Genomic DNA, 20,312 nt, shown 5'->3' with positions numbered 1-20,312 from the left:
GCGGCTCTTGCAGCGCGCGACCGCTCACATCTCCCTTGCCTTGGTGCTCTTGGCCGTGCCGCTGCCTGTGCTCTTGACGGTCCAGATGCGGTAGCGCAGCTCACCGTCCTTCGGCATGTACACCACGATGGGCAGCCGGCTGTTGTAGCGGTAGAGGTTTTTCGTGTTCATCGCCACAAAACGCGGCCTCTTGAGCGCTGCATCGCCGAGGGGCATCATCAGCGTCCCCGACATCGTCGTCAGTGTCACGATGTAGTAGGGGTAGCCCCAGCCATCGATAGTCCTCTCCTCGATGTTGCCGCCCATGCGGTATACATTGGTGCCATCCACCTTTTCGACACGGCCAGGGATCAGCTCCACCTTGTAGTCGTTCAGCTCCTTGCTGTCGCCCTTGGGGTCGAGGAAGATCACGTATCGGCGCTGCTGCGACGTCGGCTCCGGGTACGGCGCCTTGAAGTCGGCGAGTGTCTTTCCAGCGGCGTCGGACATCCCTGCGGGCATCGCGGGTGGTGAGTTAGAGTGGAGTGTTGTAAGACGGTGAGTGGGTGGGTAGCGGGGTGGTTCGTGTCTGCCTGCGCGTGTGCCTGGGCATGCACGTCGAGCGGATGCCAGTGGAAGCGATGAAAAGAAAAGGCTGGCTTGGAGAGGGCCCCTACGCAAATTGAGCGTGTCGCAGTCATGCGTGCACAAGACGCAGCACGTGCACGGGTGGGCGTAGATTTGGTGGAGGAGTGTGTGAGAGACGGGTGAGGCATGTGCAGTATTAGGCGAGTCGATGAACACATCGGTGATGACCCTTCCCCCATCACCCGCGCTCACGGCCCCTACGCCGTAGTCCCCGCTTGAAGGAGGGGGCGGGGTGACGGAGGGGCGGAGAGGGGTGGCACCGTTGGCGTGATTGAGTCGATCCGACGCTGACAGAGAGAGAGAGAGAGGTCGACGGGACAGGTTCCACGGGAGGTGCGGGATTTGAAGGGGCAGTAAGCACTACGGCCGCTGGCGCACCAGGCAGAGGGCACGCATCCCTGCCTGTGGCTTGTTCGTCCCAAGATGCGTGCAGGAGGCGAGGGATGGCGCGCAGAGAGAAGGCATTCCATGGAAGCAGCGAGGGAGAGAGAGAGAGTGCGCCCGTGTGTATGGTTGCTGATGTGTGTGAGTAGGTAGGTGTGAGACAGAGGGTGGCATAGGGCTGCCCCATCAGCTGCCACGTGCAGCAGGCCCACATCACCGACTACTGTGGCACTCCCCACGTTGTCGCACTGCTTTGGCGGTTGGTCGTGTCTCTCACTCTTCAAACTTGTCGTCACCGTCACTGCGTCTCTCCATTTCTTATCCGCTGCTGGTGCGAGAAGGCTGTGCTGTCGTGTGCTCGCACGTGTGGTTGTACGCGCACATGTGTGGCCCTGACGGTTGGGCAGGTGGACTTCGCGGCAATCAGCAGGCGCCATGGCCCTCGTGATGTTCGAGCTCGTCATCGTCGTCGTCGTCGTGTTCGTTGAAGGAGCCGAAAAGCTTATTCCATTCTACGTATCGCTGCACCTCGGCCGGCCCCACGCTCGGCTTCAGCCGCTTCAGGGCTTGCCTAAAGTCTTTGCGTTGCACCGGTCGGAGATCGGCAGCAGCCACGGCGCTGAGCTGCATGATCGACATCTCACGAAGAGGCCCCATGGCTGCCTCCCTGCACAGCTGCTTGAGGTCGGCACCAGAGTAGCCGTCAGTGCTGCGCACGAGAGTGTCCAGGTCGGCGTCGGTAAGCGTATGCGTGACTTGAGTTGTTGTCGTCGCGGTGGCAGTGCTGGCAGCCTCGCCAGCGTTGCCAATGGCGCCGTCCTCGCCCGCTTCACTTGGGCCGAGCGACTTGAGAAGACGTTGAATCAGCTCACGCCGGGCCGCCTCGTCTGGCAGCGGGATGTATAGCCGCTTCTCCATGCGCCGCCGTGCGGCCTCATCTAGCTCGTCTGGTCGGTTGGTTGCCCCGATGAGGAGCACCCGGTCACCGCGGTCCGTCGCCACACCGTCCAGCTGCACCAAAAACTCCGTCTTGACTCGCCGCACAGAGTCTGTCTCCCCCTCTCCGCGCATGGACAGCAGCGAGTCGATTTCGTCGATGAAGATGACACTCGGCTGCTTCACCGTCGCGACGGCGAATAGACAGCGCACCAGCTTCTCGCCATCGCCCATCCACTTTGACATGAGTGAGGAGGACGAGATGTTCAGGAAGGTGCACGCCGCGCGGTTCGCGATCGCGCGGGCGATCATCGTCTTTCCAGTGCCGGGTGGGCCGAAGAGCAGCAGCCCGCGCGGCGGGTCGCGCAGCCCTACAAACAGGTCTGGACGGCGCAGCGGCCACACGATCGCCTCCTCCACACTCGCCTTGGCGTGCTGCAGCCCTGCGATGTCGTCCCAGCCCACCTGCCGCGCGCCGGCGCCGTTCTCCAGTATCTCCATCGCCACCTGCGTCACGAGCTTCGGGTCGAGTGGCAGGAGGATCGGCGGGACAGAGCCGTCTGCCAGCAACAGGGAGGCCGGAAAGCTCCCGCTGTCGTCGTCCCCGTCGCCTTGGTTGTGGCTCGCGGTGGCGCCTCCCGTGCTGCGGGCCCCGCAAGTGCCACCTGACGGCCCAGCGGCCTGGCTTGCACCACCGGTTCCTTTGCCTGCATGAAGTGTCGTTGTGCTGTGCAGCGCGGCCTGTACGTCGGTCGCGCCTGCTGGCGTCTTCGGCTGCTGTTGATGGTATGGAGGCTGAAAGCCGGTGTTTCGCCGCAGCCCGAGGGCTGGAGACCGCTTGCTCAGATACGCGGAGCTCATGGCACGTCCTTGCCGGACGTCCGTGAGGAGCTGCTCACCAGCCGTGACGAAGCCGCCGACAGCGGTGGATGGGCTGCTGATGCTGCTGCTCGGCGCCAGATTGTTCCCACTACTCGGTGCTGCCATCGGAGCACGCGAGCTCTCCTCATCCCCACGATCAACGCCCCCGCCGATCCTGCTGCTGCCGGTGCTGTGGCGCAGGTCGTACTCGTACGGTGGGGCCTTCGATGGGGCAACAGACTGCTGCTGTGGCGGTTGGTTCAACCATGATGAGCGCTTCGCCGTCGAGGCGGGTGGCGGAGGCTTCTGCTGTTGGCATTGGTGCGGTGTGGAGAGCCCACTGCCGCTGATGAATGCCGTGAGGGTCTTCTGGCGAAGCGGTCCAGACGGCGACACGCTAGCAGGCTGCTGCTGCGACGGCGGTGGTCCGTTGTGCGAGCGTGGCGCGCCACTGACTAGCCCAGCTTGACTCTCCGTCACTCCAGCCATGTCATGCGCATCACCATTCTCCCGCCTCGGCTGCCGCTGCTGCTGGGGCTTTGGCGCGACGGCTGCACTGACAGCCGCGGCGCCGCTACTGCTGTCGCCGACTCGCACTGCGAAAGAGAAAGCTGACTGACGCGTGCGTGCCGCCGTCGCAGGTCGAGTGACCGGCGCAACGGACACCGGCGGCGGCGGCGACTGTGAACGGCTGCGCGACGGCGGAGTTTGCGAGCGTGATCGTGAGGCGGCCGCCTGGGCACGAGCAGAGGTAGCCCGGAGAGGGAGGGGCGGAACAAGGGAGCTGTTGGCACCACCACCCTCACCCAACGCACTGTCGACGCCAGCATCGCCACGAGCCCTCCTCTGAGGTGCGTCGTCGGGGCGGCGCTCTGCAGGGCTGCGAGACCGCCTGTGAGGCAGCGTGCTCCTCGCCGCTGGCGAACCTGCGCACGACGAATTCGTGTGACGCCGTCCTCGCTCCTCTGATGCGGCGTCGTTGTCCTTGTTCATGCCCACCGCGTCCAGGAGCTGCCGCAGCTTGTCTGGCGCCCCCGCCCACAAGGCGGCACACATGCACCGCATGCCGGCATCATCTACCGCCAACGGTTTGCCACGCGGCGTGAGGCACTGCAGCTGGGCAGCCGCAGCAAGAGTGCGCAGATTTGGACATTCTCCCCCCGCGGTGCACCACAGGCGAAGAACAGATCCCCACAAGGTACACATTGGAAGCGCATCCCTGACGATTGACAGCTCGGCGTCGTCCCGGGACGTTTCACGGAGGAGTTCCGTGGTAGAGAGCAGAGCAGCGACCCCAGCGCCACAGCGCTGGGAGCCGGCTAACGCGGTAGCTGCCAAGGGCCGAGAATAGCGCATGCAGACCTCTGCAACTTGATGGCTTGCAGGTGACCTGGCGGCGGCGGGGAGAGTGTCACCGTCCGACTCCGCACGCCTGCCTTGGGCATCTCCGTCGGCCTCGAGCTTGCTGCGCAAGGCACGCTGACGCCGGCTGATGTCGCAGAGATACGGGAACAACCAGCGACGATCGTCCGCGGTGCGGGGCGCGGCAGGGGAGTCGAAAAGGCAAGGGTTTTGTGCCGCCGCCTGCATGGCATCGGCTTGCCGCCGAATGGAGCGAAGGGCGTCGAACATGCGCCTGCTCCGGGATGTCGTTCGCTCCTCCTCCTCTGCGTGTACGTGCGTATCCACCGTGGACGTAATCGATGGCGTGGCGGCGGGGCTGGGGTCTCTCAGATGCACCGTCGTCGTCGTCGTCGCCGCTCACACGGGATATGTGCCTATCTTATTCTGCAGTCTATGCCGTTGAGTCCACGGCTCTCTCTCTATCTATATCTGCGTGTGTGTGTATGTGTGTGTTTGTGGGTTGGTGTGGGCTGGCGGGTGCCTGCGACTTGGTGTGCTCACTGCACGGAGGTGGTGGGCGGTGGTGGTGTGAAGTGGCAGGAGGTGCCGTAGAGCCGTCACGAGGGAAGAGACGGACAAACAACAAAAAGTGAGTGGACGGCATGTCAGCACCTCCGCAAGCCTCAGCAGCGAGCACGTGTCGAAGGGAGGAGAGAGAGGGGAGGGCGCGGTGGCATCCATTTTTTTGCGACGCAGAAAACGGGAGATGCGTCGCAGCCTTCATGTCGGTGCAGCTGTCTGTCTTCGTGAGTGGCTCGCTCGTGCCCTAACAACCCTCTGTGGCATGCTGTTGCGTTGCAGGAGAGGAGGTGCGGTACACCAAGTGAGAAGTGGGAGAGGAGGGAGGGGGGGGGCAGCAGAGAAGGCAAGCAAACACAGGAGCGCCCTTGCCTCGACAACAACGACGCACTGAACAGGACGTGTGGTGCACTGAAGGAAAATGGGGGTGCATACATACACGTAATCGATTCGCCCCACCTGCAAGGGCAGTAGCAGCGCGAATGGATAGCTGCAGCATGAGGGGCGGTGTTGGTAGTGGTGAGCGCTGCCAAATCAGTGCGTGGGTGTGGCTACATCACGTGGAGGCTCTCCTCTCTGTCTCTGTCGTGCTTCTCCACTCCGCTCGCGCCCCGCCTGTGTTTCTACGCGTGAGGGGGCGGCGCACCTATGACCATGCATCTGTCGCGCCTGCCTCGGTGTGCGCCTCTGCTGAGGGTGGAGGACAAGGGATGAGGTGGGGCAGCATTCTTTCCCACCACGCCAGCAGACCCAAAACTCTCAGCACGTACCAGAGCGTCCATGAACCTTCCCGCAGCTGCACCCGTGCCCTGCGCATAGCCCTGTCGGCGTTGCCACAGTCATCTACCGCAGCGGCGGTGCTCGCAACATCAACGACCTGCTGCTTGATCATTTCGTCACGACGTACCATCGCCTCCGCCGTCGCCGCCACAATTTCCATTGCCCATGGCGGCATCTCTGCCACGGTCGGGGCAGTAGAGGCAGCAGAAACGGTGGCCGTCGCCGCCGACGACTTCAGAACGGCTTCCAGGCCTGCTACCACGCCAGCGTGCACTTCGCTAACACCGAGGGGCCGGTCGCTGCGTGACGAGCATTGCATAAAGAGGGTGCCGAGTGCGACAGCCGTCCGTCGGGCAAGTGTTATGGGCTCTCGCCCCATCAATGCTGCAAGACTACGCACGCCTGGCAGTTGCTTATCCTCGGACAACGCCGCCATTGCCGACGCCCACGCCCGGCGCCAGATGCCAGGGAGCGCCACGGAGATGCTTTGCCACGTCTCCAGGACTAGCTGCCGAGTCCGCTGGATTCGATGGCGATCTACTTCGCACTCGCCACCTTCCCGCTCCACGGCCGTTTGCGTGTGCGCAGCCAACATGCGCACCACCGTGCCGTAATTCCTCACAGCATCGCCGTCGCCGTCAAGAGCGTTCGCCCTGGAGGCCTCACTGCTCCTCGCCTTCTCCAGAAGCTGCCGTGCCACATGAATGGCCTCCGTGACTTTGGCCCCGGGGTACACAACGTTGCAGCTCACTTCCACAGGCGTGGGTGCATCCGCGCCGCACGCGTCGGCGATTTGCTCTAAAATCTCTTGCACTGCGTGCGCCCAACTTCGCCTCTGCTCGGCAGCTTCCGCTGCCTTGGCGAGACGCTGGCGCTCCGCCTCTTGGACTGCGAGTACGGTCGTTACAGGCTCAGCGTTGTCGGCCGTGTGGGCGCCGGCGCTCGGCAACGACGACGATAAAGTGGACGGGAGGACGGCAACAGCACCGAAGCCCCTTTTCCGTCGCTTCGTGAGATCAGCACTCTTGCCTTTCGCCTCGTTTCCGCCGCGAGTCCCGCCGCCGCCGCTCGACCTGTCGCAGGCGCTGCGAAGGCCTCGAATACCGCTGTGAAAGCCAGCCGGCGCGGGGGTGTAGGCTGCCAGCGAGCTTGTCGGAGAAACCCCTCGGTGCGGTGACGGTCCAGGGAACCGGCCGCTCGTAGCGCTGGAGGCTTGTGTAGCGGCTACAGGGGCGACAGTGGCCGAAGCAGACGCAGTGGCCTGCTGCGGTGGTACGCTTGCGGGTGGCAAGCCCCGCCGAGGCGTGTAGGTGAGCTCTTGTGCCGCCGTCTGTGACGCGCGAGGATGCCGAGGGTGCGCTAAGGCGACATCGGAGACAAACACGTCATCGCTGTCGGCGGCGTGCGCCGTCCCCGGCGCTGAGGGTGGAGTAACTGTTGAAAGTTCTGGGAGGGCCTGCTGCTCGAGCGCGTTCGCCGAACTTCCCCAGTCATCGCCGTCACCCCAGTCCTCGACGCCCGCACGCACACCTTGGGCAAGCGGTGAGGCATCACTAGCACGAGGATGAACCGGTTCCACCAATACTCCGTGGCGCTGACGGACCTGCGTCACACCAGGCATGTGCGCCAGGCGGCTACTCTGGTCCACCACCAGCGCATTCACATGTTGTTGCTGCCCGTGCTCTTGGGTTTCCAGACCTTTATCGATGATGAGGCTACTGCTGCTGAGCTGCATCGCCTGCGCGGCAGCTCTGCCACCATCACTGTCGGCGGTGTCATTCTTCTTGTGAAGCTGGTATTGGCGGGCCGAATCCGCGTCAGAGAGACCGCCGCTGCCACCGCCTGCAGAGAAGAGCGAACGCAGGGGCCACTTGCGGCTGGCGCTGGTGGCTGCTGGAGCGGCGCTGCCAGGCTGACTGTTGCGCCTGCTGCTGCCACCGCCGTCGCCTCCTAAACCCTCCATGGAGGCGGATCTGGGTGGAGCCGCGTTGGTGCCGCCACGCCACATGACAACGGAGGCGCTCTGATGGACGTGCGTAGGTAACCGTCTATGTGAGTGACGTGCCCGCCTAGGGTATCAAGTTGATGGAAGGAGCTGCACGCGTGTAGACTAGGCGGGCGCAGAGAGAGGAGGGAGGAGAGTACGCATGGAGGAGGGGGAGAAGTTGAGTCTATGTATGTGTGTGCGTTTTTGTGTGCGCAGTGCGACAGAGGAGGAGGAGGCGGACATGCCAGGTGAGGGGTGCGCTGCGTTACACACGCCGCATGGACACCGGCGGTATCGTCAAAGTCATTGCCGCTGCGCGCCGGGCGCGTTCGTGTCTCTGGGAGACACACGCACACCCGGAAAAGAAACGCGTGTGCCCTCGGCTGCTTCTGTTTGATTTTTGGGTGTGTCGGTGGAGGTGCGCGGCCGTGGGCTCATCACACACACACACAGAGACATGCTACACAGGCAGGCAGAAGCACATATCACACATGTGAGAGGAGGGGGTGGGAGTGGGCTGCATGACACCGAAGGGGGGCGGCGGCTGAGAGGGGGGGGGGGAGGCAACGCGCAGGAGGCCAAAGAACCGCACCGACGTCACAGTAAGAACAACATGTGGAAGAGCGAACACAAAATTGAATGCGCACAAGAGCACGGACACGCACGTAGACGACTCCAGCATATGCACATGTCTTGCTCACTTTTCTGCCTGCGGAGGAGTGCCGGCTGGTGCGCTGGCGTGCCCAGAGCTCGGCCGGCCACACTCAAACCAGCGGTCTGTCGAAGCGACAGCCCCACCCTCGGGAGCCCTAACACGGTCGCGCGCCGATGTGTGTGGGGTGTAGGCACTTCCGTGCCGGTGCTGCAGTGTGTGGAGAATGCCACTTCCCTCGTGGCGCGGACGCGGCTCCGAGGACGGACGCCGCAACCCGATGCGCCTGGGTGTGTTCATCGACGCATCTACCGTTCCTGCTTCTGAAGCAGCTGCCAAAGGCGAGGTGGCGGCAAAGGCTCGCACCGGCAGGACGCCGCTGCTAATGGTGCTGAGGCGCCCGAGACGGTCGCTGCCTGCCCGCGGAGACGTTGACGGTGGTTCGGGGCGGCGCGGTGTGGTGGTAGTCACTCGGGGTGTTCCCGCCCCCGCATCTGGCACCGTCGTCGCGCGCGTCGCCACCTTCGCTTCGAAAGTGCTATCTTGCTTCACGAGCTCCTGCAGCGCCACCTTCTTGTAGAACCTCGAGAAGTCACTGAAGTCCACGAGCGTCGGCAACGCCGCGCCGCGCGGCACATCAGGGAAAAGCAGCCGCTCTACATCCGTGCGGCTCATGTGCTTATCCTCCCCCAGTGTGAGCATGATGAAGTCCGTCGTGTCGGTGCGGTCTAGCACGCCAAAGTGATCGACGTCAACACCGTCGAAGAAGAACCGCAGCGTCTCGACGTCCTCCATCCCCATGGGGATGTCGGAGGTCCATTCCTTCTTCATGCGCACCATCATGCGCTTGATGAGTCGCTCGGACTCCTGCTTGCTCCGCGCCACAAAGGAGAGACGCTGCCGCTTGTCGAGGAACCGATTCGCCCGCTTCACCCGCGCCGCAAGGATGGCGTCCAGCAGCTGCGGATCCTCCGGGTACTCGGCGAGCGCCTGAGCATGCTGCAGTGGTGCCCGATCGTCACCACCAGACTGTCCTTCTATCGAGCCGGTAGCCGGGCCAGCGGTGTCACGTGTCGTCTCGACAGTGGCGCGAACCCGGTCCGCGTAGCGCGTCGCCCGTCGCCCCTCTGCCGCGGCCGCCTTGGTGCGCGCCAGCTTGTCCACCACGTCCCGCATCTGCTGCTGGACGTGCACACTCTCCTGGTACACCCCGCCACGTGCGTAGTGCTGGAACTCCGCATCGTTCGTGAAGCCCACCTCTGTCAGTGCATACCCGCATGGGAGCGTCGCAAGGAAGGGGAACATGGCGAACAACGCCTCGTTGGCGGCTTGCTTGCGTGCAGACCACGCAGCAAGGTAGCTGTGGATGCGCTGCGGCGGGGCGGCGCTGTCCTTCAAATGGCGCAGCCCATCGTCACTGTCCAGCTCCTCCACGGTGAGGTGTGCCCACCGCAACGGAAGCCGTCTCGGGTTCTCGTAAGAGCCGCTGCTGTCGGCCGCCTGCAGCCGGCGACACGAATGCGCGGCTGGGCTGCTGGCGGGGGTCGTCGCGCGATGCTGCATCGCTCCTTTCGACCGCTGCACGATCCACGCCTGCAGCAGCGTCTCCAACTCACGTAGCCGCGCCGAGAGCAGCGCACTCGCTCCGCTTCCGCTGGCCGCGTATCGGCTGAGGTCGCAGTGCTCGAAGACGTACCTCATCGGCTCAGCAGCGGCCTCCACCTCTTCCTGTGTCACTGCCTGTGCCAGACACGGCTGCGCTTCGCGAAGTGCGCGCTGCACCAGAGCCTTTTTGGCCGCCTCAGAACTGCCTTCCGGCGACTCCGCATCAAGGGAGTTGGTGGGGCCGAAACTTGCGGAGGAGGGAGCAGAGCCTCGCGGTGCTGCGGACGCCCTCCTTGAGCAGATCTCAGATTCCGCGGACATGCCTCTGCGCGGTGCCGCGCTGCGACGGCGACCGCGATCAGCCGGGTCCTGCAGCTGCTGCTCCAACAACGAGATATGAAGCTCCCGAACCTCCTCTTCTTCCAGCTGCGAGATGCTGATGCGAGAGCGCTGCGAGCTGGCCGGGTGAGAGAGATGCTGCTTCGACTTGCTCCGCGTCCTGCTTGTGGTGCCTTGGTTTCGCTGCTGCTGCTGCTGCTCCAGCTGTGGCCTGCGAGTCGATGCCATTGCCGCAGCTGCGGTATCACGCGAGGTCTGCTGCTGCTGGTCGATCTCCTGCTCACGCAGCAGCCCCACAGTCACCTCCGGCTCTTCGCCTGCAACGGAAAGCAGTTGTGAGCCCATGCGCGGAACGCTGATCTTCCGCGACTTGGTTTGCACAACCGGCACCAGGTCCGCTCTGCCAGCCTTCGCATCTCGTTCTTTGGGCGTTGCCGCGGACGCCGGCGTCTTGGCGGAGCGCGCCGCCAGCTTCGGCTTTGTTGGAAGTTGTCGCGTGCGCGTCTTGCGCAGCTGCTGAGGTGGCTGCGGAATGCGGTGTCGGCCTCCGCTACCGTGCCTGTTGGCGCCACCGGCGCTCGGCTCGGAAGCATCGGGGCAAGGCGGCTTAGCAGCCTGGTGGGCGACGCCGTCGATCTCGTCCAAATCGTGCTCGACAACTTCGCCTGGGGTCTCGTCAGGAATCGCGTCCACTGAGGCGGTGCTTGCGCGGCGCACACGCAAGCGCTTCTTAAGCACGCGCTTCCGCCCCTTACGTGGGTCAGCTGCCCCACGCCGTGGGGATAGGCCTGCGGCATCGCTGCTCGATGCCACCGTCGTCGCCATCGAGGGAGCCGGCGTCGCACCAATGCGAAGGATAGCGGAGGAGGCAATACTGCTCTCTGGTCCGGCCGCCCCTGAGTTCAAGGATGCCAACTCGTCAACGGGCACGATTTTGCCGTCGCCCAGCATTGCGCATGCCTCACTGTGAGGTATACTCTCCGCAGTGATGCTGCCGAGCCGGTGCCGGCCCCCAGACTGTGAGCGCTGCCGGCGTTGATGTTTCTGCGGCGTGTGCGGCTGCGACGCCAGCTGACTGCCTTGCAGGCGGTCCGGTGACAGCAGCATCGGTGGCAGACCATCCGGCGCCGTTAGGATGTCGCTCGGCCCGGTGGAGCAGGGTAGGCTTGTGCGGAACTCTTCCTCCTTGATTTCTGCGAAAACGTTGTCTGGAATCACGTCGATGTCCAACTTGGTCCAGCTCATGCTGCGCTTCCGGCGCTCGCGCGACTTGCGCGCCTTCGATATGCGGCCACCACTGGTGCTCGAACCATTCAATTCCGTGGCATCGTCTGGGATGTCGCTGAAGGATACCATGCGGCGTTGGCGATGACGCAGACACAGCTGATGCTTCCACTGCTTCGTCAGCTCCTCTGCACTGAGCCGGCGCAGCGGCTTCTGCGCAGACGGCGCACACGCCTTCTCAGCATCACGCACGTACGTGTCGTCCTCGATAAGCTCAACGCTCCGCTTGCGTTCCTCCGTCTCGAGCGACTCCATCAGCTCCATCTGGTTAAATGTGGCAAACAACGACTGCCGCTGCGCTTCCAACTGCTGAAAGGTAGCATCGTGCCGAAGTGCTGGGTTGACGTCCCGCACGCTCCACGGGAACCGCCGCCGCAACGCTGTCAGCTCCTGCACCACGTCCTCCCACGCACTGGCAAACGCTGTTGCCAGACCGGCCAACAGCTCGCGATCTTCGACGGTGGGCGGCGGGATGACGCCACTTTTATGCTCTGCCACGAGCACATCGCGCGCCTTCACCAGTATGTTATGCAGGTCTAGCAGCGACAGCGTTGCCGGCACCACGTTCATCACCTGCAGCTGGTTCAGGCGGTTCGCCATCGCCGCATTCACATCGATGATGCGCAGTGCCTGCTCCTCTGCACACTCGCGGAGAAGGTCCTCGTAAATGCGGAGCTTCTCCCGATCGATTGGCTCGGTCGACAACACCACTCTCCACTTGCGCAGGTAGGAGAGGTAGATGGAGTCGTCGGAGAGCGGCAGGTACCGCAGTGGCACCCCATGCACGTCGTTCATCTCCAGGAATGGATGACGCGAGCGCACCGCCTCGTCCTCGTCCGCGTTGCAAACACGCCGCGCTTTCACCTTCCCTGCTGCCCTGTAGTACGACTCCAGCAGCACTTCTTCGCTGGCCTCCGCGACCTCGCCACCCACAGGGAGGTCGATGTCACCGAGAAGCACGCCACTGACACGCCGTGGCAGGGGAGGATGGCGCTCACGGCAGCGCACCGTCTTCCTATGCTTCTCTTCCGCCAGCTGCATAACACGCGAGAGAAGGGCCGCTTCGGCGGTCGCCACCTCCGCCGGCGGCGCGATGTTCTTGCGCGCCAGCTCCAGCGCTGCTGCCATAGAGCAGAACCGCACATCGGCGAAGGCACCGATCTCGCCGAGGTGGATGCCCGGCAACGGCTCGACCGGCAAGAACGGAAAGCGATCCGCGAGACTCTCGAGGTCCATCATGTTGGCGAATTCCCACTCCGCCTCTTCCTCAGCCAGGCGCATCACCCACTCCCGCATCCGCTTCTCCAGCTGCTTCTGCGCCACCGTCTTCGCATGTGGGCGCGGCGAGGCGAGGCTGCTGCTGCTCGCGATGCTGCTAACGCGACTGCACCGTCCAGCTTTTGGTGTTGCGATCGTGGCCGTCGTCATCGAGGCGTCATCGCCGGCTGCGGAGCCGCGCAGCTTCGTGTACTCTGCGTACAACCTCTGGAACTGTACATCATGTTCCAAGTACAGTCGTTGCAGCTGTACAGGCAGCTTTTGAGCATCGAGAAACGGGTAGGTATCACGTAAGTGGTTTTCTCTTGCCACATGCGCCGCCACGTGCTCGATCACGCGAATCCGCATAGCTTCCTCGCGGTCCTTCACGCTCTTCAGCTTCGCGCGCAGGGGTCCGATAAGATCCTCGCGTTGCGATGCCAGCCGCATGAACTCCGGATCGGCTTCCAGTCCCAGCTCCTCAATGGGCACACCATTAATCACAGCCGGCAGAAAGGGGTACCTTGCACGCAGGTCGCTTGGCGGCTGAAGGAGGCGATCGCGCTCCGCAGCCAGACGCATGAACTCGTCGTCTTCGTCCAGCCGTAGCTCCGAAAGCGGCACACTCATGAAGTAGCGCGACTGCAGGAACGGATACTGTCTTAGGATGGCGTTGTCGCGGCGCTTCCGACTCCGCTGCAGCCGTGCTGCGTCTCCCGTGAGCTGGCGCAGTCGACGCTTCAACAGTTCGGAGACGCAGCGAGCGCCGCTGCGGTGCCCGCCGGCCGTCAGCGTTGCCTTCTGGCGCTGCAGGTACAGAAAGTGGGAGTCCATGCAGGCCTTCGAATGTGCTGCCCGCGAGTGTGCGGCGTACGTGTCTTCCTCGACCCACGAGTCCGCACCATCGTCGTCGATAAAGTCGCCTTCGTTCACAGGAAAGTCGAAGAGCGGCGCCATCGCGTGGCGGCGGGCCTGGCGACGAGACCAGAGGCGGTGCTTGGACTGCGCCACGTCGGTGGCACGGCGCAGGCGGGCAACCTGCGCCGACGGCTTTCGATGCGCCTTGGCAAGCCGCAACTCTGCTTCCGCAACGCAGTAGTTGTTGAGGGCATCGGCCACACATCGGTCGTCACCGATAAGAGCTACACTACGCGCCCGCATCTCTTCCTGGACTTGGATCAGGCTCGGCTCCTCTTCGTCCATGAAGGCCATCCAATCCGCATAGGTCCCACGCAGCGTTGCGAAGTAGTCGTCCAGCTCGATGGACGGGTTCACATCGCGCACGCACGTTGGAAAGCAGCGGCGCAGTCGACGCAGCTCCCTCGCAATGTCCGCCTCGGCTTCCAGATAGGCGTCCAACAACGCACTGCCGCGCCGCCGAATTGCCTTCTTCGCCACGGCCTCGTCATCCGCGTCGCAGTTCGGGTTCTCCATCACGTCCAACCGCCACTCTACGATCTCCTCGTCCTCAGGAACGTGCAGCGCTGCAAACACGACTCCCACAGAGCGGCGTTGCCGTGGCAAGAAGCGCCGGCGACCCTTCATCTCGGCAGCCACGATCCGACCCGCCAGCTCTCCGACACGTTGACGCATCTCCGACTCCACCAACGCCAAGGCGCCCACGTCCACGCTTCCGGCACCCTTCAGCTGCAGACGTCGCCTGCCTAAGCATTGCAGCCTCCGATCGCTTTGGACGGCGACTTCACGCAACGGCACCAACAACATGTCGCTGTGCGGCAGGTAAGGATGACGCGCACGCACCGCTTCACTCTCGTCCATCCGAAAAAGTTGAATAGCCTTCGCTTCTACAGCGAGCTCGCGCGCACGGTCCTGGGCGCGTGCCTCTATCGCGTGCAGCCGTGCCGCGTTTGTGCGCGGACTCCCCAGCAGCGGCGCGCGCTGCGCCACCAGCGCCTGGAACAGCTCGTCCTGCGCCAGCGGCAGCTCGCTCAGCGGCACGCCCGCCACGCGCTTCGACAGGAACGGGTAGTGCGCCTGCGCCTCCTCCGTCGCGCGCAGCTTCGCGGCTGCCAGACGCATTGCGACCTCGGCCATACTCTGCTGAAAAACGATCTCAGCAGTCTCCTTTACGGACAAATCCCTGCGCAGGTCCACCAGCGCGTTCGCCAGCGTGCGGAACTCGGGGTTGTCCATCACGCCCGCCTCCACCAGCGACACACCCGGCACCGGCTCCTCCGGCAGGAACGGGAAGCGCTCGTGCAGCCCCTCCGCGTCCAAGAGGCCATGGCGCGTGCGCTCGGCCTCGTCCTCCGCAGCACGGCGCGCCAGCTCGCCGATCGCCTTCTCCAGCCGCCGCGCCTCCGGCCCCTTCGCCGCCGCCGGGTCCTTGGCCAGCTCCTCCAGCTGCGCCAGCAACGGCTTCACGTCCGGGTCGTTGGCCATGTCCAGCTCGCGCAGCGTCACGCCGCCAGGCAGCGCCCCGACAAACGGCAGCCTCTCACGCAGCGCCTCCTCGTCGCGCGCGTGCTCCGCCACCAGCTCGCTCGCGCGCGTACGCATCCCCTGCTCCACACACGCCAGCGCCTGCCGCGGCGTCGTCGGCGTCGCCTTGAGCGACGCGTGCTCGGCCGCCAGACCCACGAACACGGCGTCGTCCTCCAGGCGAACCGCCGTGAGCATCTCGCCCGCCACGGTGGGGCCAAGAAACGGGTAGCGTGCCTTCAGCGCCGCCTCCGCGCGCATCTCCGCCGCACGTGCGCGCGCCGCGTCGCTGTTCAGCTGCGCCACGCGGTCATTCATCTGCTCCTCCACACACCGAATGCTGTCTGCGTTGACGGCCTCGTCCTCCCTCACCAGCGACGCGCGCAGCGCCACCAGCTCCTGGTAGTACGGGTCGCTGTGGCGCCGCGCCGCGGCGTGGCGCGGCCTGGGCGGCAGCTTCGCCTCGTCCTGCGGCTCGTGCACTTCGCCGGCAATATCCATCGGCACCTCCCGCGCGTCCAGAATGCGGCCGCGGCGGTGGCGGTGGCGTCGGCTGTGGTAGTCGTCCAGCTCGCCACTCTCCAGCGCCACGTCGTTCATGTCCAGCAGGCGTGGAGGGTTTGCAGGGCGGCGTCGGCGTCGCTGCCGGCGCCCGCTCTCCACCTCAGCACCGCGCTGGCGCATGAGATCCTCCACGCCGGCCAGCGATTCCTTGTTGGCTGCAGGGTCTGACAGCAGACCCGCGTGGCGCGCAGCCAGTGACGCGAACACGGCGTCCTTGCCCACCGCCTCCGTCACGTCGCGTGCGCACATGGGGTACCGCTTCAGCACCGCCGCACGCGCCTGCGCCGCCTCCTCCTCGGCGCTTGCGTCTTCGTCCACCAGCTCCTGCACGCGCACTGCCGCCGCCTCCTCCGCGGCACGCAACACCGCGCAGTCTAGTTTCGGCTGGTCAGCAAGCGCCACGCACTGCTGCTCGAGCTGCGCCAGCCGCGGGTCCAGCGTCAGCATCAACGACGACAGCATCGCCGCCTCGGGCGCCGTCGCCACAGTCGGGTACTTGGCTCGCAGCTCCGCCTCCGCCACGAGCTTCGCCTCCGCCACTTCCGCAGCGCGCTTCTTCAGGCGCGCCTCCACCGCAGTCAGCTCAGCTGCATTCTCGACCGGCCGCCCCTTCAGCGCCAGGCGGCGGTCCATCAGCCGCGCGTATTCGGGGTCCCACGACAGGCCCAGCTCGCGCAGCGGCACGCCGCGCACGTCGCTGTGCGACAGAAACGGGTTGCGCGAACGCACCTCGTCATCTGCAGCATCGCGTAGGCTGTCCAGCTTGCGCTTGGCATCCGCGAGCTCGCGCGCACGGTCCTGGGCGCGTGCCTCTATCGCGTGCAGCCGTGCCGCGTTTGTGCGCGGACTCCCCAGCAGCGGCGCGCGCTGCGCCACCAGCGCCTGGAACAGCTCGTCCTGCGCCAGCGGCAGCTCGCTCAGCGGCACGCCCGCCACGCGCTTCGACAGGAACGGGTAGTGCGCCTGCGCCTCCTCCGTCGCGCGCAGCTTCGCGGCCGCCACCTCGGCGGCGTGGCCCGCCAGCGCCTCCTCCGCGGCGCGCAGCGCCTGCGGGCTGGTCTCCGCGCTGCTGCGCAGGTCCACCAGCGCGTTCGCCAGCGTGCGGAACTCGGGGTTGTCCATCACGCCCGCCTCCACCAGCGACACACCCGGCACCGGCTCCTCCGGCAGGAACGGGAAGCGCTCGTGCAGCCCCTCCGCGTCCAAGAGGCCATGGCGCGTGCGCTCGGCCTCGTCCTCCGCAGCACGGCGCGCCAGCTCGCCGATCGCCTTCTCCAGCCGCCGCGCCTCCGGCCCCTTCGCCGCCGCCGGGTCCTTGGCCAGCTCCTCCAGCTGCGCCAGCAACGGCTTCACGTCCGGGTCGTTGGCCATGTCCAGCTCGCGCAGCGTCACGCCGCCAGGCAGCGCCCCGACAAACGGCAGCCTCTCACGCAGCGCCTCCTCGTCGCGCGCGTGCTCCGCCACCAGCTCGCTCGCGCGCGTACGCATCCCCTGCTCCACACACGCCAGCGCCTGCCGCGGCGTCGTCGGCGTCGCCTTGAGCGACGCGTGCTCGGCCGCCAGACCCACGAACACGGCGTCGTCCTCCAGGCGAACCGCCGTGAGCATCTCGCCCGCCACGGTGGGGCCAAGAAACGGGTAGCGTGCCTTCAGCGCCGCCTCCGCGCGCATCTCCGCCGCACGTGCGCGCGCCGCGTCGCTGTTCAGCTGCGCCACGCGGTCATTCATCTGCTCCTCCACACACCGAATGCTGTCTGCGTTGACGGCCTCGTCCTCCCTCACCAGCGACGCGCGCAGCGCCACCAGCTCCTGGTAGTACGGGTCGCTGTGGCGCCGCGCCGCGGCGTGGCGCGGCCTGGGCGGCAGCTTCGCCTCGTCCTGCGGCTCGTGCACTTCGCCGGCAATATCCATCGGCACCTCCCGCGCGTCCAGAATGCGGCCGCGGCGGTGGCGGTGGCGTCGGCTGTGGTAGTCGTCCAGCTCGCCACTCTCCAGCGCCACGTCGTTCATGTCCAGCAGGCGTGGAGGGTTTGCAGGGCGGCGTCGGCGTCGCTGCCGGCGCCCGCTCTCCACCTCAGCACCGCGCTGGCGCATGAGATCCTCCACGCCGGCCAGCGATTCCTTGTTGGCTGCAGGGTCTGACAGCAGACCCGCGTGGCGCGCAGCCAGTGACGCGAACACGGCGTCCTTGCCCACCGCCTCCGTCACGTCGCGTGCGCACATGGGGTACCGCTTCAGCACCGCCGCACGCGCCTGCGCCGCCTCCTCCTCGGCGCTTGCGTCTTCGTCCACCAGCTCCTGCACGCGCACTGCCGCCGCCTCCTCCGCGGCACGCAACACCGCGCAGTCTAGTTTCGGCTGGTCAGCAAGCGCCACGCACTGCTGCTCGAGCTGCGCCAGCCGCGGGTCCAGCGTCAGCATCAACGACGACAGCATCGCCGCCTCGGGCGCCGTCGCCACAGTCGGGTACTTGGCTCGCAGCTCCGCCTCCGCCACGAGCTTCGCCTCCGCCACTTCCGCAGCGCGCTTCTTCAGGCGCGCCTCCACCGCAGTCAGCTCAGCTGCATTCTCGACCGGCCGCCCCTTCAGCGCCAGGCGGCGGTCCATCAGCCGCGCGTATTCGGGGTCCCACGACAGGCCCAGCTCGCGCAGCGGCACGCCGCGCACGTCGCTGTGCGACAGAAACGGGTTGCGCGAACGCACCTCGTCATCTGCAGCATCGCGTAGGCTGTCCAGCTTGCGCTTGGCATCCGCGAGCTCGCGCGCACGGTCCTGGGCGCGTGCCTCTATCGCGTGCAGCCGTGCCGCGTTTGTGCGCGGACTCCCCAGCAGCGGCGCGCGCTGCGCCACCAGCGCCTGGAACAGCTCGTCCTGCGCCAGCGGCAGCTCGCTCAGCGGCACGCCCGCCACGCGCTTCGACAGGAACGGGTAGTGCGCCTGCGCCTCCTCCGTCGCGCGCAGCTTCGCGGCCGCCACCTCGGCGGCGTGGCCCGCCAGCGCCTCCTCCGCGGCGCGCAGCGCCTGCGGGCTGGTCTCCGCGCTGCTGCGCAGGTCCACCAGCGCGTTCGCCAGCGTGCGGAACTCGGGGTTGTCCATCACGCCCGCCTCCACCAGCGACACACCCGGCACCGGCTCCTCCGGCAGGAACGGGAAGCGCTCGTGCAGCCCCTCCGCGTCCAAGAGGCCATGGCGCGTGCGCTCGGCCTCGTCCTCCGCAGCACGGCGCGCCAGCTCGCCGATCGCCTTCTCCAGCCGCCGCGCCTCCGGCCCCTTCGCCGCCGCCGGGTCCTTGGCCAGCTCCTCCAGCTGCGCCAGCAACGGCTTCACGTCCGGGTCGTTGGCCATGTCCAGCTCGCGCAGCGTCACGCCGCCAGGCAGCGCCCCGACAAACGGCAGCCTCTCACGCAGCGCCTCCTCGTCGCGCGCGTGCTCCGCCACCAGCTCGCTCGCGCGCGTACGCATCCCCTGCTCCACACACGCCAGCGCCTGCCGCGGCGTCGTCGGCGTCGCCTTGAGCGACGCGTGCTCGGCCGCCAGACCCACGAACACGGCGTCGTCCTCCAGGCGAACCGCCGTGAGCATCTCGCCCGCCACGGTGGGGCCAAGAAACGGGTAGCGTGCCTTCAGCGCCGCCTCCGCGCGCATCTCCGCCGCACGTGCGCGCGCCGCGTCGCTGTTCAGCTGCGCCACGCGGTCATTCATCTGCTCCTCCACACACCGAATGCTGTCTGCGTTGACGGCCTCGTCCTCCCTCACCAGCGACGCGCGCAGCGCCACCAGCTCCTGGTAGTACGGGTCGCTGTGGCGCCGCGCCGCGGCGTGGCGCGGCCTGGGCGGCAGCTTCGCCTCGTCCTGCGGCTCGTGCACTTCGCCGGCAATATCCATCGGCACCTCCCGCGCGTCCAGAATGCGGCCGCGGCGGTGGCGGTGGCGTCGGCTGTGGTAGTCGTCCAGCTCGCCACTCTCCAGCGCCACGTCGTTCATGTCCAGCAGGCGTGGAGGGTTTGCAGGGCGGCGTCGGCGTCGCTGCCGGCGCCCGCTCTCCACCTCAGCACCGCGCTGGCGCATGAGATCCTCCACGCCGGCCAGCGATTCCTTGTTGGCTGCAGGGTCTGACAGCAGACCCGCGTGGCGCGCAGCCAGTGACGCGAACACGGCGTCCTTGCCCACCGCCTCCGTCACGTCGCGTGCGCACATGGGGTACCGCTTCAGCACCGCCGCACGCGCCTGCGCCGCCTCCTCCTCGGCGCTTGCGTCTTCGTCCACCAGCTCCTGCACGCGCACTGCCGCCGCCTCCTCCGCGGCACGCAACACCGCGCAGTCTAGTTTCGGCTGGTCAGCAAGCGCCACGCACTGCTGCTCGAGCTGCGCCAGCCGCGGGTCCAGCGTCAGCATCAACGACGACAGCATCGCCGCCTCGGGCGCCGTCGCCACAGTCGGGTACTTGGCTCGCAGCTCCGCCTCCGCCACGAGCTTCGCCTCCGCCACTTCCGCAGCGCGCTTCTTCAGGCGCGCCTCCACCGCAGTCAGCTCAGCTGCATTCTCGACCGGCCGCCCCTTCAGCGCCAGGCGGCGGTCCATCAGCCGCGCGTATTCGGGGTCCCACGACAGGCCCAGCTCGCGCAGCGGCACGCCGCGCACGTCGCTGTGCGACAGAAACGGGTTGCGCGA

General features: G+C 66.2%; 3 protein-coding genes and 1 pseudogene across 3 annotated transcripts, besides 1 other annotated feature; all 4 read right to left on the bottom strand.

Moving 5' to 3' along the window:
- Positions 1-24: 24 nt before the first annotated feature.
- Positions 25-501, bottom strand: LMJF_15_0510 (putative ecotin; the record flags this gene model as incomplete). The annotated part of the gene is made up of 1 exon (XM_001681912.1): positions 25-501. The coding sequence occupies one exon, from the start codon at positions 499-501 to the stop codon at positions 25-27; it is 477 nt and encodes a 158-aa protein (XP_001681964.1).
- Positions 502-1,434: 933 nt separating this feature from the next.
- On the bottom strand, positions 1,435-4,440 carry LMJF_15_0500 (katanin-like protein; the record flags this gene model as incomplete). Its single annotated transcript, XM_001681911.1, has 1 exon — positions 1,435-4,440. The coding sequence occupies one exon, from the start codon at positions 4,438-4,440 to the stop codon at positions 1,435-1,437; it is 3,006 nt and encodes a 1,001-aa protein (XP_001681963.1).
- Positions 4,441-5,377: 937 nt separating this feature from the next.
- Positions 5,378-7,519, bottom strand: LMJF_15_0490 (conserved hypothetical protein; the record flags this gene model as incomplete). Its single annotated transcript, XM_001681910.1, has 1 exon — positions 5,378-7,519. The coding sequence occupies one exon, from the start codon at positions 7,517-7,519 to the stop codon at positions 5,378-5,380; it is 2,142 nt and encodes a 713-aa protein (XP_001681962.1).
- Positions 7,520-8,195: 676 nt separating this feature from the next.
- LMJF_15_0440 overlaps positions 8,196-20,312 on the bottom strand; it is a 41,809-nt pseudogene continuing 29,692 nt past the window's right edge.
- Positions 8,196-20,312: part of a sequence feature that runs on past the window's edge.

This window comes from Leishmania major, chromosome 15 (assembly GCF_000002725.2).
Source record: "Leishmania major strain Friedlin complete genome, chromosome 15".
In the NCBI taxonomy this organism is placed as follows: domain Eukaryota; phylum Euglenozoa; class Kinetoplastea; order Trypanosomatida; family Trypanosomatidae; genus Leishmania; species Leishmania major.
Note: the sequence above shows the minus strand (reverse complement) of the source record. Positions and strands in the feature narration are given on the sequence as shown.